Here is a 15,263-nt window from a genome sequence, read left to right on the forward strand (position 1 = left end):
TGTCACGTTTTCATTGGTCACTCCTGATTTTGATATTTTTGTTATCGCGTAAAAATCAACGAGCGAAGACTAAAACCGAAACGACGCCGTTGTTTCACTAACAAGCACCTACCATATCGTGTGAAAATTTAAAGCGAACGCGCTAATCCACGCGCCGAAAGTCAAAAAAAGAAAGGAAAAGACAAGAACTGAAAAAAGAAAAAGAAAGATCAAAGTGGTTCAGTTGTTGTATGCCTTTAGCTTTTTTAATTCTTCTTCTCTTCTTCAGTTTCGGCGTGCTGAAGAAAACGCTCGAGTGAAAACCGTTAAAACTCTCATGCCGGATTTCCACTGCCGTTTCTCAGACGGCGGAATCCTTCTTTCCGTTAACAACCGGCGGAGTTACGATTCGCCGTCGCTGATGCTTTGTATTGGAGAATGACATTCGTAGATCTCTGATGAGAGACGGAGGAGACTTTTTCGATTTTCTTTTTTTCTATTTGATTCGTGTTTTTGGGATTTAGATTTAAAAAGCTTTTTGTCGGAGAAATCAGATGAAGTCGTTACGGCGAAGCCACACTTCAACGTCGTCTTCGGCAAATTCATCTTCGACTTCGTTACCATCTTCTTCATCTTCATCTACTACTTCAACTTCACCTCCTTCGGCTAATTCTTCTTCGTGGATCCATCTCCGATCGGTTCTATTTGTGGCCAATCCTTCGTCTCCATCTTCCGTAACTTCTTCCGATCGGTGAGTGTTCTCAAAAGGTCTTCTTAGATTTGGAATAAACCGATGGGATCTTTAGATTCTCTTATTCTTCTTCAGATGAAATAAAAATTTCTTTGTTAGCTTTTAGCTTAATAAATCTTTTGATGTTTTGAGTTCCTACTTGCTTTTCAATTGTAGAAGCCGACGGAAATCACCGTGGTCTCGCCGGAAAAGAAAACGGCCCTTGACGCCGCATCAATGGAGGAGTTTATTTACACCGGAGGGCAAACTCCGTGATGGCGGGGTTCGGTTTCTGAAGAGAGTTAGAAGCAGAGTGGGTGTTTTCGAACAAGCAAACAACTACATGTTTCTTTGATTCCTACTTGTCTCTTTATGGTGTTATGACATGCTTTTTATTGTGTTCTGTAGGGTGTTGATCCAAGTATTCGTGCAGAAGTATGGCTCTTCTTGCTAGGATTGTGAGTTTCTTTTTTTTTAAAAAATTATTTATTGTTTCGTTCATAAGTGTGTCTTCTTCTTTCTCAACTTGTTTTCTCTTATATATGTATTGCAGCTATGATTTGAATAGTACTATTGAAGAAAGGGAAGCTGTTAAAACTCAAAAAAGGTTAGACAAGATCTTCTTGTTCGATGTATATATATATATATATATATGGTCAGTATTTGTATGTAGATGCTGACAAATATATATATATGAATGTAGGAAGGAGTATGAGAAACTACAGAGACGGTGCAAGATGCTTCTCAAGGGCAGCGACAATCTCGAGGAAGAAGTTACTTCTGAGGAGGCAGACGATCAGTGTGTTAGGTTTACGGATGACTACAAGACTACCAAACAAATAATAAACCAAGACGTTGTCTCTGCTGTGAACACTGATTCTTCTGATACTGACTCTTGCGAAGACGATGAAGATGTTCACCTGCTTCCTTCTGATGTATACAGCGACGAGACAAAACAGCCTGAGGAAGAGAACAATCACAACAACAGTCCCGAAGATAGTACTTCTCCTCCTCCTTCAGTAGATTCTGCTGAGATCCAAGTAGAAGTCGCTGTACACGAAGACTTCTCAACATGGCAACGTATCATCCGCCTCGATGCCTTACGCGCTGATTCAGACTGGGCTACTTACTCTCCATCCTCGACCACGATCACAGAAACCAAAGCTCGCGCTCTAGCTTCATCCGTGGCTTTAAAAGACTACGACCACTTAGAAACCTGCAGGCTCCACCACGCCGCGCGTCTCGTCTCCATCCTCGAAGCCTACGCTCTCTACGACCCCGAGATAGGCTACTGCCAAGGGATGAGCGACCTCTTGTCCCCCATCCTCGCCGTCATCTCCGAGGACCACGAGGCCTTCTGGTGCTTCGTCGGTTTCATGAAGAAAGCTCGCCATAACTTCAGGCTAGACGAAGCGGGGATCCAGAGGCAGCTCCGGATTATATCGAAGATCATCAAATCCAAAGACTCCCAGCTCTACAAGCACTTGGAGAATCTCCAGGCGGAGGATTGTAGCTTTGTATACAGGATGGTGCTTGTGATGTTCAGGAGGGAGTTGAGTTTCGAGCAGACGCTTTGTCTATGGGAAGTGATGTGGGCTGATCAGGCTGCTATCAGAGCTGGTGTTGGGAAGTCGCCGTGGAGTAGGATAAGGCAGCACGCGCCTCCTACGGATGATCTGTTGCTGTATGCGATCGCGGCGTTGGTGCTGCGGAGGAAACTGATCATACAGAGGTACAGTAGTATGGATGAGATTGTGGAGGAGTGTAATAGCATGGCGGGTCAGCTTGATGTCTGGAAGCTTCTCGATGATGCGCATCACCTTGTGGTGACGCTTCATGATAAGATCGAAACTCTTTCTTCTCAGTCTCTCGGTGTTTGATGAATGTGAAGTGAAAGCCAGAAAAGAAGTGTTCTTGCACTCGTCTGGTTGCGGTTTGGTTCTTACCGTTTTACTCGTTCCTCAGGTTTTCTTTCTTTTTTTGTTTTCCTCATCTCACACAGACAACAACACTATACTATCTTATATCTATCACGTTTATTATAGTACTAATGTAAAGAACAAGGCATTACCCTGTTGAAGAAACATTTAAGGGATGTGTCCTGAAACTACTTTCTTTTTTTCTACAATTCTATGGATCATATAGGTTCAACTGTAGCAGCAATTCAGTTTCTTATTGCTAAGTTGACCTGCGAGTTCGGTTATACGCTTAGTTTTGTTCAGACAATTTGGATTGGTTTCACAATTAATTCGGTTTGATTTTACATTTCTACCAAATTGAACCAAAATTCTCGATTTTCGATTGATTCTAGTTTAATTTGGTTGACAATTCAGATAATTTTGGTTAAATTCCAGTAGTTCGACGTGAAATTTGGATATGGTATCGGTTTGGTATTAATGGGTTTATCATTTGTTTATCAAACTAAACCAAACTCGTAACCGAACCTGAACCTAATTCCACAAACCTATTCTAGAGTATCTGAAAAATAGAAGCACCCTTTTATTTGATCATCAAAGTTGTAAACATCTCAATCAACACAAAAAAGAGAAACCAAACGATACGACCACAAAGAGACTAGCTAAGTTTCAACAAGAATCATTTTTAAGGACAGAGATAAAGTCTAGGACCAAACAACAGTAACTGTATTTTTTTTTTGCAAATACAGAGAGAAATCAGAAAAGAGTTATCCAGTGGCAAGCAAAAAAATGCAAAGCCTCTGCATCTACTCTTTCTTGGTATATTGACGGACAAGAAGAGCCAGACCCAAGATCAAGATAGGGACAAGGAACTGCAGAATCTTGATGATGAACTCTGGTGTCTTGTCTTGGTTGTAAGCGGGTTGAGAAGGTGCAACGTATGTCCTTGTGGCTGGAACAGTAGACGAATCGATCTCTCCAATGTAGTACTTCTCCATCATGTCCCTTGCGGTGTCGCTGTGACCGACGTCTTCAAAGTCATTCGTAGCATCTTTCCCTACAACCACAACAGAAACACAGTTATCAAAGAGACTCAACTGGAACATAGAGAAACTCATTTAAGGAATTTTGTTAAAAAAAAAACCTGTTGAGGACAACAAGACTTCATCGCCTCCAGGATGATCATCCATGAATGGGGTCACATCATACACCTAAAACTCAAAAATAAAAGAACAAACCTATTAATCTTAATCAAAGAGTGGATCCACCAGAGAGAAACAATATCTGATTCGCTTATAACAAACTTAAAACACTGAAGATTGAGATTCTAAATCAAGAGTGACGTCAACGACCCTTATGTGTTCATCTAACTCTTCAACTTGAGATTTGTCAGACAAGAGGAAGAGACACGAGATCTAAGTAACTAACCTTGCCGGAGATAATAAGCCAACAGTCTTTGGTTTTGTTGTGCTGTGAAACTTCTTCGAATCCTAGAACCTTCTTCTCTGAAGCCATCTCTCCTCCTTAAACTACAATCAAATCTACAATAATCAAATACTAGTAGATACAAAAAACTAAGATATAATAATCAAATCGAAGATAAAGAAACAGAACGACGATGATGATCGTAATAGTAGTTTACTTTTTAGATTCAGAGTTTCGATAGCTTCGAGGCTCTCACCCTGTAATCAGCAAAAGACGGAAGAAACTGGTGTTCCTCACCTACTTAATTGTGTTATATTTCTGAGCGCAGTTACTAAACTACCCTTGATGTTTTGCCGAAGGGTTTGGCTTGTGAATCTTGTAGTATTGGTGAAGGGGTAGTATTGGTCAAGCTGGGCTTTGACTTTTTTAAGCAAATCAATTTGGAATTTGTTTTTACTTCTCTCGCGAGATCTTCTTTTACGGTACAGTTGTGACGTGTGGTTTCAGTGTGCTGTTTCCATGTTTGTACGACAAAAAAATAATGATCTTTTTTTTTTCTTTTGCGATTTTGAGGAATTGGGGAAAGAGATCTTATTTGTCAACATACTCGTGTAAGTTTTCTTTTTTCACTGTTTCAGAAATAATCTTTCCATACTTTTAAAATCCATTTCGACATTTAATCTGGAATATTGAGTTTCTATAGGAGACTTTGTAGTATAATTAAAATCAAGTTTAATTAAAATCTTGAATTTGTAGTATAATTTCTTGGATCAGTTCTGAAAACTCAGCGACTATATTGGATTTGGATCCAAATAGAAAAATTATGGTTCTAGTGAATCTAATTTGGATACTCTAAAATTTTAAAACTCTGATATATTTATGTGACCATTCTTAGTTACACTAATTTGAATAAGCTAACTTATAATTATCCAATTTGGAACCAAAAAAGCTTACATGAAAAAGAAACTTTATTCATCAAGATTATTTCCCGAAGAGATTTACATAAGTGTTTCAGTTACAACAAAACAAAATAAATTGAGAAACTAATAAAAAACATATTAAATATGTATGCATACTCATAAAATTTCAAAAGTAAAAGTCACTCATCTTAATCACACCCTATTAGAAAAGAAGTTGCCCTCTTGGTCCAGGTTAGGGATCAAGTATAAATTCCCTTTTAATACAAAATTATTAGCTTCACATATGACCACACAGATATGAATCAATTGTTTACAACTCATTTGAATACCTATGAAATAATTTATCCGTGAACTGCACCTCTTACTCATGAATTAGATCTGTATCTTTAATAAACCCAAATTTAACATTTTTATTTTCAAAAGAGAGTCACTCATCTTTATATTGAATCAATTTCATTAGCCGGTGCAATTGATTGAAGAGATTGGGATATATCCTTTTTTTGAAACTTAACATATCCTTTCTTTTTCTTCTATGTTAATGATCGGATTTAATATCCAAATGCTAACATAAATTCGTCGGTACACTGCAAAAAAATATCAAACTTATTATTATTTTTTAAAAAAGTTTAAATATATCTATTTGTATGTTAGTATTTTAAAAATAAAAAGTTAGATTCTATTTTATTTTTATTGTTTTTCAATTTGCAATTTGCAGATGCAGATATGCACAAATTATGGAGAATTTGCCAAATATAATTTATATATTCATTTGAAACACAAAGATATATTTTTATTCAACCAAATGCAAAATTAACCTAAATAGATTTCAAAATTATTATTTACCCTTTATGACTAACTAAAAAACTCGAAAATTATTTTACGATTCCATTATTCGGAACTCTACTTTCAATATATAGAAATGTATATGGTGTAAACCTCATATGAAAACTAAATCATTATTTGATATAATAATTTAATTTAAAAAATACATAAAATAATTTGTACAATTTTTTTTAACAAATCATCAATATAAGAACCAATATGAGGTATATAAATTAAAATTTAATATAATTGATTTTTTTTTAAATATATTGATTTGGTAACCATGTATAGGACAATGCTTATGGCTTTAACAACAAAATGTTCTAACATGTAAGATGTTTACTGTTAGATTTTTGGGATTAAATATTAGATTTTTTTAATGACCTAAATTACATATCAATGTTGGGTAGTTTATATCTTAAATATTTTGGCATTTGATACAATGATTAATTAATACTTTTTGGTTATCAAGTACACATTTAAGGTTTTGATTTTGTGGTTTAGGGTCGAATAAACGTGTAATGGAGTCTACTCAGTTTTGGAGTTTAATAGACGATGTAATCTATTAGGATTTGAAACCACAAAATAATTTAAAATTAAATTTAGTCTTTGAATGAAAAATGTGAAATCATATATTAAAATTATTAGAAAAACAAAAAAAAATAAATTTATATATTATTTTTTCTAAAACAATAAAGAACAAAAAATCTTAGTAAACTAATTTGTAAGTCTGCTAAACCCGAAACAATTTAAGATAACAAAGAATAAAATGATCTTGATTAATTTATTTTTTGTATGTACAAATTAAAATAATAATCTTCAAACTCAACAGACCAAATCCATGTAGTTCGTCCGCCTGAAGATTCATCTCTTGAAGTTGCACGCTGAGATGAGAAAACAGGTTCCTACAGGATTAGGAGCTGCAAAGAAACCTCCCGTGAGCTTGAAACAATCTCTCCCAGTTGCTTCAGATATTCTTCAAGCATCTCAGGAATTATCCTTTTGCTGCAAAGGTGAGAGCAGTTTGTAACTTGCGCAGAGTAACTAACCATGTCAACTATTCCAGTTTGGTTAACGTTGAAGAACATTCCTGTGCTCTATTAAAGGCATAGGCTGCTTCATGCATAGGAGAGCCTATGCTAATACAGAGGCTGCTGCTCCTATGGGATCTATAACTACTTCTGCAGATACTGCTATTGCAACAGCTACTGACGTGTCTGCTAAAACTTGTAAACTGAAGCCACTTCTCCTGTTTTTGACTCGTCATTTGAAGAATCTGTTACTGCAGATGTTTCTGTTGTTGCATCCGTTCCAACATCTGCTCCTCCAGTATATGTTTTAACGTTTGACACTTCTTCTGCTGATAAGAAATCTGAACCCCAGAAGCCTCTTACTACCAATGCCTCTAATGTGCTTACAACTGCAATTCCAGAATCTGCAGGCGTACTTTAGTTTTAATTTTAAACTAGATTCTGACTCGTCCTTTGTTTTACATTTTATAAAAAAATTATTTTTTTTTATTTGTGTTTTAGTTATATTTGTATTTTATTTGTATAATATGTTTTAAATGATTAATAATTTTTTTAAATAATTATATTAAAACAATTAGATCACACCTATATCAATACGTCATGTTCCTGTTTTAATAATATTGATAAAAAACTTTTTATTTTTTTAGAAAGAATAGAGTTTTGAAGGTGGAGTTTCAGAATATTTTTAAATAAAAATTAATATTTAAAATTCAAAATTTAATATATTTAAAATAATTTTGGAATTAAGAAATTGAAAAAACAATTCGAACAAATTCGTAAAAATTTCAAATTGAAAAGTTAATTTTCAATTTTTTGTAATTATTATTTATTTAAATATTTATTCATATTTATATATCTATAAAGTAATGGTATAATGAGTTTTTGTTTCTTTAATAAAAAATATTTTAGTCATTTTTTTATTCATGTGTTCTTTTGATCAAAAACTCCATTTTATGATATTTTGAGAGAATTGTCCTAAAAAATAAGTAAAACGAAGATAAATAAAAATAATGAGAATTCTTAAAGCAAAAGTTTTATACCAAATCAACTCTGTTATTAATGAAGCAACAAGCAAATAGTAAAATATAGCAAGAACAGAAAAAGTAGATAATTCAAATAGATGTTGATAAAAAAGACAATACAAATAAAACACACACATTTGTCCCCAGTTTCTTGGACCATATCATGGCTTAAGCACATGAGAAGCTTTAAGAGTACTGAAGAATCTAGCAACCACATTTGTCTCCAATACTTGTAAGCCCTCTTCAGATATGATGCATGTTGGAGTCTTGTATTGAGTAATCGAAGCACCTTTTGAGATGGACAAGTTCATAAGAGAATCGAAGGTCCCATCATTCACTACTCTTATCTCAAGAGGCCCTAGAAATTCGTTGGACCGACAGTACATGTATTCCTCGTCAAACGTATCCTCCATTACTAAACAACACTCCAATAATGTCTTCTCATCAAGGTCCTTCATGTCTTCCTCTTTAGCCTTTACTTCCCAATATATCACATAGTGACCCGGACTACTGGAGATATCAGCATAGCTAGTGAAATTTACAAGCTTTAGATCTGATGACTCAAGAACCAGCCTTGCTCGATTCACCGCCTTTAACAAGTATTCTTCAGTTGTCCGGTCCGTATCAATGCTTAACAACGTGTTCTCTCTTCCTATAACCTTAAGCTTAGGTGCCTTGTTGTGGAATCCAGTCACCTTGACAATATCTCCGATTCTCATTCTATACAAACCCCATAAGTTTGTGATCAATAACTGGTAAGAACATCCGAGTTTGACGTCAGCTAGGTCCACAACATCACCATTGCCTCCTTCGGTTGGTATAAACTCGAAGTAAGATAGGTTGGGCAAGAGCGTGTAAGAGGTGTCTTCAGGTTTACACAAAGGATCAGTATTAATACCAAACATTGACTCGGAAGAAGCATAACCTATTGAAACAAGAGGTAGGTCATCGCAGTAATGTTCCAATGTAGGAACATATTGTACCATTGAACCCGTAACAACAGCTTCGACGTACATGGTTTGTGGCCATAGTTTTTTCATTATACCTTTCCAGGACTTTTGGCTGCATATATTTTCAATCTCGTCTGATAATTTAGGACGAGGCTGACCTCCGAGAACCATAGAAACAGAGTTTCTACAGCCAGAGTCAGTGATCCATTCACTGAGATGACCTGATCTGATATCCGAACACAACTCCTTCCAAGAATCTTCAAGAACCTTGATTACTCGGACAATACCTGAAGCGAATGTGGAACCAAATCTCGTGACCTCATCTCTTTGGACAAGACCACATAGCAAATGACAATAAAGGTTTTGCTTGAGGTCACTGCCTAACATAATTTCATCAGGACTCGTATAAGAGTAGAACCAAATAGATGGCCTGTTTTTGAAATGATCGCTCTTTAAGTACCAGCTTATTGCGTCCTCAATGGGCAAGCCACCTGGACTCTTGATCTCGTGTCCTGTTAAGAAAAAATGCATCCCTTTTCCTCTCTCCACACCTTTCATATGCCTAATCAGAATAACAACAACAACAAAAATTGTAGCATGAAAATGAATCAGGGAAATTAGGCCAAAAGACTAAAAAAACTATAATTCATTAGCTAACCAAAACTCCACCCTTTCTCTTTCTAACTCTTTCTACCCTCATAATACAAATCTAATTTCTTTTCTAATATTCCCTTTTTTTTGTTATTTCACAAATAAGCCCAAATGTATCATCATGAATTCTTTTTTATTTTATATTGGCAACAAAGTATGGGCGCCAAACTATCCCAAATTTATAAAGTTACTTTAATTTTGAACAAATGGAATCACTTGATTTATCATGAATTTTTTTAAAAATATATATTCCAACTAGCTATGGCTTAAACCTTATGAATTAATTTTCAGTAAAGAACTTGCAAAGCCCCACAATAGGATATATAATTGAGAGATTGGCTAAATTTTGGAATTTTTTTAATGTTAATAATATGTCCATCTTTCAAAATTATTAAAAAGGATTTTTTTAAAAAATCTATTTTCTAACAAAAGTATCATTACATCTTCGCACATAGACAACACTTGAAAATATGTACACCAATAAAATAACTATAAAATAGTATATCTTTCTAGTTATGATAATTTAATATTTGAATAATACTTATTTTGTAGACTTTTGGTAGAGATGTTTTGAGGTGAGAATTCTACTTGTCAACTGTAATATAATTGTTTTGTGATAGATTTATTAGTTGAGTAGTAGACCTATCTCATATATATTTTTTTGTCTACTATTTTTTTTTATGATAAAGTGGTTGTCGAAGCTGAATCATTCTGAAAAGTCGCTTGCTCCAATCGGGTCTAATCTGTATGAGAAGAAAAAAACACTACTACTTATCACTTTTTTGGTAAGAGAATTTGCACACATATTTCTGTCATGGGATATAAGAGATGTTGAAATTCAAAACTATCTCGTAGAAGGCGGAATGAAACTAGTCCGGAAGCAAATGCCGGCCAGTTAACTGGGTTACCAGTCATGTCAACCACGTCTAAAAAGCCTGTCTCTACGTGTATCGCAGTGATATAAATTTTGTAAACAAGACATTGCCTATAGAAATCATTTTATCTCACTTAAAGAGCCGAGAAACTCTTGAAGCGGCCTTGTCATCCAAATCTTTCAACTCCCATCTGATCCCTATGGATTCACCTTAATCCACTGACCGTACCATGAATGATCCATGATGTATCGATTTGACAGATCGAGATTTGGTATTCTTTAGGGAGAGTCAAGGCATCGCCAGAATCCATAGGAGGGGCGGAGCGGAGGAGGGTCTGTGAATGCAGTAGACGGTAGACCTCTCGGAGACTCGACTTTCAAAAGGACAGTCGGCTAGCAAATTCTAAGTGCTTGAAAAGTGCTATGAGGCATCATTTTCCTCTTCGTCCTCTTGAAGGTTTGCTTTCCTACAGCATTCCACTTCGATCGAGGCTATCTTGGAAGGTGTCTAAAAGAATGATATTATTCCATTATTATTATTTTTTTCATTTTTTGCCTTCTATATATACCACAAAATTCAAAGAAATGTATCAATAAGTGATTTTGAATAGGCCACATTTTTTTCTCCAAAACAGGAAGTCCATGTTTTGGTAGACGAAGTTACTCGGGAAAAATTCCAGAAGAAACAATCTCCGAAAAAGTCTAAATCTGCAAAGCAAGAAAATATTCAAAAGAATAATTTGTAGTTTCTTCTGGGTCACCGCCATCTAGAAAAACTCATATCGGTATTCAAATGCCTAAAGGCCAGTTTTTCTGTTGTTGCAATACATCCATGAGTGATTGCCTCATGAAGTGTTTCATTTTGCATGGAACTCGCACACTTCACGCATATAACTCTGTAAACCAGTGCTACTCGGTTGATCAACCTGAGTGGGAGTGTGTCTGAGTCTATACATGGAAAATAAATCATACCCAGATTTAACCGAGCAGACATTAAATTTTGTGTGATCCTGTGCGTAACTGTGCATGGACCATGTCTTACGGGATTTCAAACCAGAGCCGTGCTCACCGTTGTGAGAAAAAGGCACAAGCCTTAGGCCCCTTAATTTTCAGTCAAATTTTAAGGCCCCGCTTTATGTACAATACATTAGTTTGTGTGCAGTGATTTATATGTATAATACATTAGTTAATTTGTAAGTGTTAGGAGTATTTGCAAACATATATATAGAATTTGACTGGTTATATATGTTGTTCTCTACATTTTAGCTTAGAGTATTTGTTTTTGGAATTTTTATTATAAACAGTTGTCTTAGCAGTTGTATTTTTTTATAACACATATCAATTAAAAATTTCATAAAGAAACATTATGGACAGAGGCACAATTATTGATAGCGGACACTCGTGGAAATGTTCAGTCACCCACCGATTGGCAAACTTTGGGATCAACCAGGGTATGTTATGTCGATGGATCTTGGAAGGAACAAGATGTATTTACTGGACAGGGATGGTACTGCCGAACGACAGACTCAGAAGACAAGATGATGGGGGCAATGAATCTCCGACGTAGCCTATCTCCTTGACATGCAGAATGTGAAGCGCTGATTTGGGCAATGGAGTGCATGAAGACCCTGCAGTTCTCAGATGTGGTTTTTGCGACGGATTGTTCTCAATTGGTGAAGATGGTGTCCTCACCCGAAGAATGGCCAGCATTTACTACGCATATGGAGGAATTTCGCCGAAGTAAGACTTTCTTCCCTAATTTCAAGATCCGACATATTCCAAGGGCACAAAACACATTGGCGGACAAGCTTGCTCATGGGGCAAGGAGTTCACCATCAGCTATGTTATATGTTGATTTGATCCCTCCGGTTTGGCTCACTGAATCGGTGGAATCACGATAGAGTAGTTTTATTGTTGTCAAAAAAAAAAAAAAAAAAAAAAGATTGTCTAAGGTGTTGCAAATTTTTTTTTGCCATAGGCCCCAAAAAGGGTTCGCACGGCACTGTTTCAAACCCAAGACGAGAGGGATGTTTTTTAGATAGAAATAGTCTTGAAAAAGAAAAGTATCACAATCCTTCGTATCCGCTTATTAATATACTTATTTAATTGCGATAGATTTCTTGTTAATATTCGTGACAGAATTACTTTGTTTGATAGTAAATTAAAGTTTGGTAGTAATTAGTTGTTTTGGTGATAAACATATCAAGGATTTGGATATGATAATAAATTTATTTATAATGCTGATATATTTATAGTACAGTAATTTTTTGGATAAAACAGTAATATTTATTGATAATGAAGAGATAAACTATTTAATATTTTGAGTTTACGAAAATATATTTTGTTGGTATATTTATTGGTTATTATTATGGTAGATTTACAACGATAGAATTGTATAGTTTGTTGATTGATTGTAAATTTATATATTTACGTATAATGACAGCAAGATTATATATTCACATAAAAGGATTTTAGAATTTTCTATTTACATACTGTGATAGTTGATTTATATTCCTTTTACATTATTTGAGAAATTTTACAATCTTTGAGTTACTTCACATGTTATCACGAAATTGATTTTCAGAATCCTTACAAAAATAAGTTGTTATATCTAAATATCTAGTATAATTTTCATTCAACTAATAATATAGGTAATTATTAATGTAATTTTTTAATTTTATTAAATAAACATACGGAATTACCTAATTTGATAAAATTTAGATAATTACTCTATCATTTTGTTTAATTTATATTACTAAACTAAATTAAATTATCATATTAACTGTATAATAAAAATTTATAAAATTTTATGTATATGATATATTTTGAATTTTTAAAATGACTACAAAATAATAAAACTGTTAAAGATTACACTTTGAATTTTTTTTTGTGATCAGTTGTTTAATTTTTTATAACAAGATACTAATGTTGATAAAATATATGAGTAGGAACTTTTATTTAATAGATATTTAGACTATATATATATTAATATCATTTAAATTAAACTAGATACCATACAACATGCATAAATATTTAATTTCAAAATTAGCATTGAGTTTGTAAAAAAAAAACTATATAATTTATAAAATATTAAAATTTCCAAATTGAAAATTTTATTATTAATGATTTATATTTTGTTATAAAAAACAAATGACCATAAAACTATGAATAGGAAATTTTTTTTTGATAAATAGTCATATTAAAAAAATATTATACATTTGTGTTAGTATCATTTAAATTTAACTATTTATCAAATAAAATAGATAAAAATATTATTCTACTTTTTACCATAAAATGATTGTAAATAAATAATAGATCGCTTTGGCTTATATGTCTACATCAATTTGATTATATACGTAATAGTAACTAACCTCTTAACTATTTTACATCTTCTTTTTCTAATATATAAAAGAACTAAAATAAATAATAGTACGTAAAAATATTTGTATATACAACATTTTTGCGCGGATTTAACCTATTATTTATATATTAGTATGACTGGTAAATTTGTATGATACCTTATAAATGATACTCGGAAACACAAGCTGATCTATTTTTTAGAAGATCAAAACAAAGCTACCACAAATACAAATAAAACCTTTAGAGTACAAAACATTCACTAGTAATCATCACATAATTTTGACGTAGTGCAAATAAATCATCTAATACAGACCTCAACTGGAAATGATTATCATAAAAGGAAATTAGAAATTCCGATAAAAAATATTGAGTTTTTATTTAAATATTATTGTTGTTGTAATGATAATTTCATTTTTGATAAGTATAAAATTTCAAAGTTAAAGACTTCTACCCCCAAATTTTGAGTACTGATCTAGTGACTTTTTCTTTTAATTTTTTTAAAAAGTAAATATGAAACTGTCAACAAATTTATGAGTAAACATCTTTAAATAATTAGGCAAAAATCCTAAACTGATTATCCTGTCTTTCTCTATTTTTAGTGAGTTGCCATCATAAGTATGCCCGATTTGCTGTACATGCCCACATATTCTTAAGGTTAGCAATTTTGTTTTGCAAAATGTTTCAGAAATTTCCATTCGGATTAATAACTGACAGAAAATCGAAATCGAACATCCGATTTTTTTTTAATTATATTTAAGAAAAATTATCATAATTTATGAATCTGATGTTTTAGTATCAACAAATATCTAGAGTAAAAACGCTATGGACTTACTTGCTTATAACGTGCGCAATAAGATCATTAATGAATGCATTGCCATCCAAAAACTTGCTATTCGATGGTAGTATTTTGTTTGCTCCTCCAGAAGTTCCCGAACTATGACAACAGTTTCAAAGCAATTAGTTTTATATACACCATTACCAATACCAAAAAAGCAAGAAATTCTAGGGAAATCTAGCACTTATATTATTACCTATTGAAGAGATTTGTAATCGGTAGAGCCGATATTATATTCGATGACTCTCCATTCGCGACACGATCAATGTAAGGTTTCACATCTTTATAGGTGACTATTGGTACGTTCTTCTTGAAGAGCTCTTTCGCAGAGCTTCCGTGAAGGAAGTTTTGGAGATACTCTGTTCCTGAGTTAAGTGTGACTATCTCTTTCAACAGATCGTCTTGTATTTGCTTCACATTGCAGGTTAGGTTCTCAAGAACCTTTCCTTTCTCTTCCTCGTTGTAATAAGAAATTATACTCATATTTGGTTGTCTCTAACTTCACATGGAAGGACTCGACTTTTTATATAAGGCTACATGATTGAGGGTTCAAGTCACATGTCATTATTATATATAAAAAAATATTACCTAAAGGAGGCATCCAAGGCTGTGCATGTGTGTCTGTTAGGTGACTTGGTTGGTCGTCTGCTACATCACATGAGATTCTTGAATTATCTTTTCAACTGCTAATAGATTTTGTTCAGCAGAAAAAAAGAACTACTAATAGTTTTTGGGCTGCTGTTTTCAA

At 33.7% G+C, this 15,263-nt stretch overlaps 3 protein-coding genes across 4 annotated transcripts; 1 reads left to right on the forward strand and 2 right to left on the reverse strand.

Annotated features, from left to right (window-relative positions):
• The first annotated feature begins 200 nt into the window (after nucleotides 1-200).
• On the forward strand, nucleotides 201-2,872 carry LOC108838064 (rab GTPase-activating protein 22). 2 transcript variants are annotated; one of them, XM_018611047.2, is made up of 5 exons: nucleotides 201-730; nucleotides 890-1,022; nucleotides 1,118-1,167; nucleotides 1,263-1,316; nucleotides 1,413-2,872. In XM_018611047.2, exons 1-5 carry the CDS (start codon nucleotides 534-536, stop codon nucleotides 2,587-2,589), a joined length of 1,611 nt encoding a protein of 536 aa, XP_018466549.1. In that variant the 5' UTR covers nucleotides 201-533; the 3' UTR covers nucleotides 2,590-2,872. The 2 variants fall into 2 exon arrangements, with proteins under 2 accessions (XP_018466549.1, XP_018466548.1); XM_018611046.2 differs by having other exon boundaries at nucleotides 202-730; nucleotides 887-1,022.
• Nucleotides 2,873-3,193: 321 nt separating this feature from the next.
• On the reverse strand, nucleotides 3,194-4,417 carry LOC108841645 (cytochrome b5). Its single transcript, XM_018614400.2, has 4 exons — nucleotides 4,268-4,417; nucleotides 4,054-4,154; nucleotides 3,770-3,836; nucleotides 3,194-3,682 (listed from the first exon to the last, which is right to left on the reverse strand). The coding sequence occupies exons 2-4, from the start codon at nucleotides 4,138-4,140 to the stop codon at nucleotides 3,432-3,434; spliced, it is 405 nt and encodes a 134-aa protein (XP_018469902.1). The 5' UTR covers nucleotides 4,141-4,154; nucleotides 4,268-4,417; the 3' UTR covers nucleotides 3,194-3,431.
• Nucleotides 4,418-7,806: 3,389 nt separating this feature from the next.
• Nucleotides 7,807-15,036, reverse strand: LOC108835805 (4-substituted benzoates-glutamate ligase GH3.12-like). The gene is made up of 3 exons (XM_057002693.1): nucleotides 14,712-15,036; nucleotides 14,513-14,614; nucleotides 7,807-9,357 (listed from the first exon to the last, which is right to left on the reverse strand). Exons 1-3 carry the CDS (start codon nucleotides 14,996-14,998, stop codon nucleotides 8,007-8,009), a joined length of 1,740 nt encoding a protein of 579 aa, XP_056858673.1. The 5' UTR covers nucleotides 14,999-15,036; the 3' UTR covers nucleotides 7,807-8,006.
• Nucleotides 15,037-15,263: the final 227 nt, after the last annotated feature.

The sequence above is a fragment of the Raphanus sativus genome, chromosome 2, assembly GCF_000801105.2.
Source record: "Raphanus sativus cultivar WK10039 chromosome 2, ASM80110v3, whole genome shotgun sequence".
Lineage (NCBI taxonomy): Eukaryota > Viridiplantae > Streptophyta > Magnoliopsida > Brassicales > Brassicaceae > Raphanus > Raphanus sativus.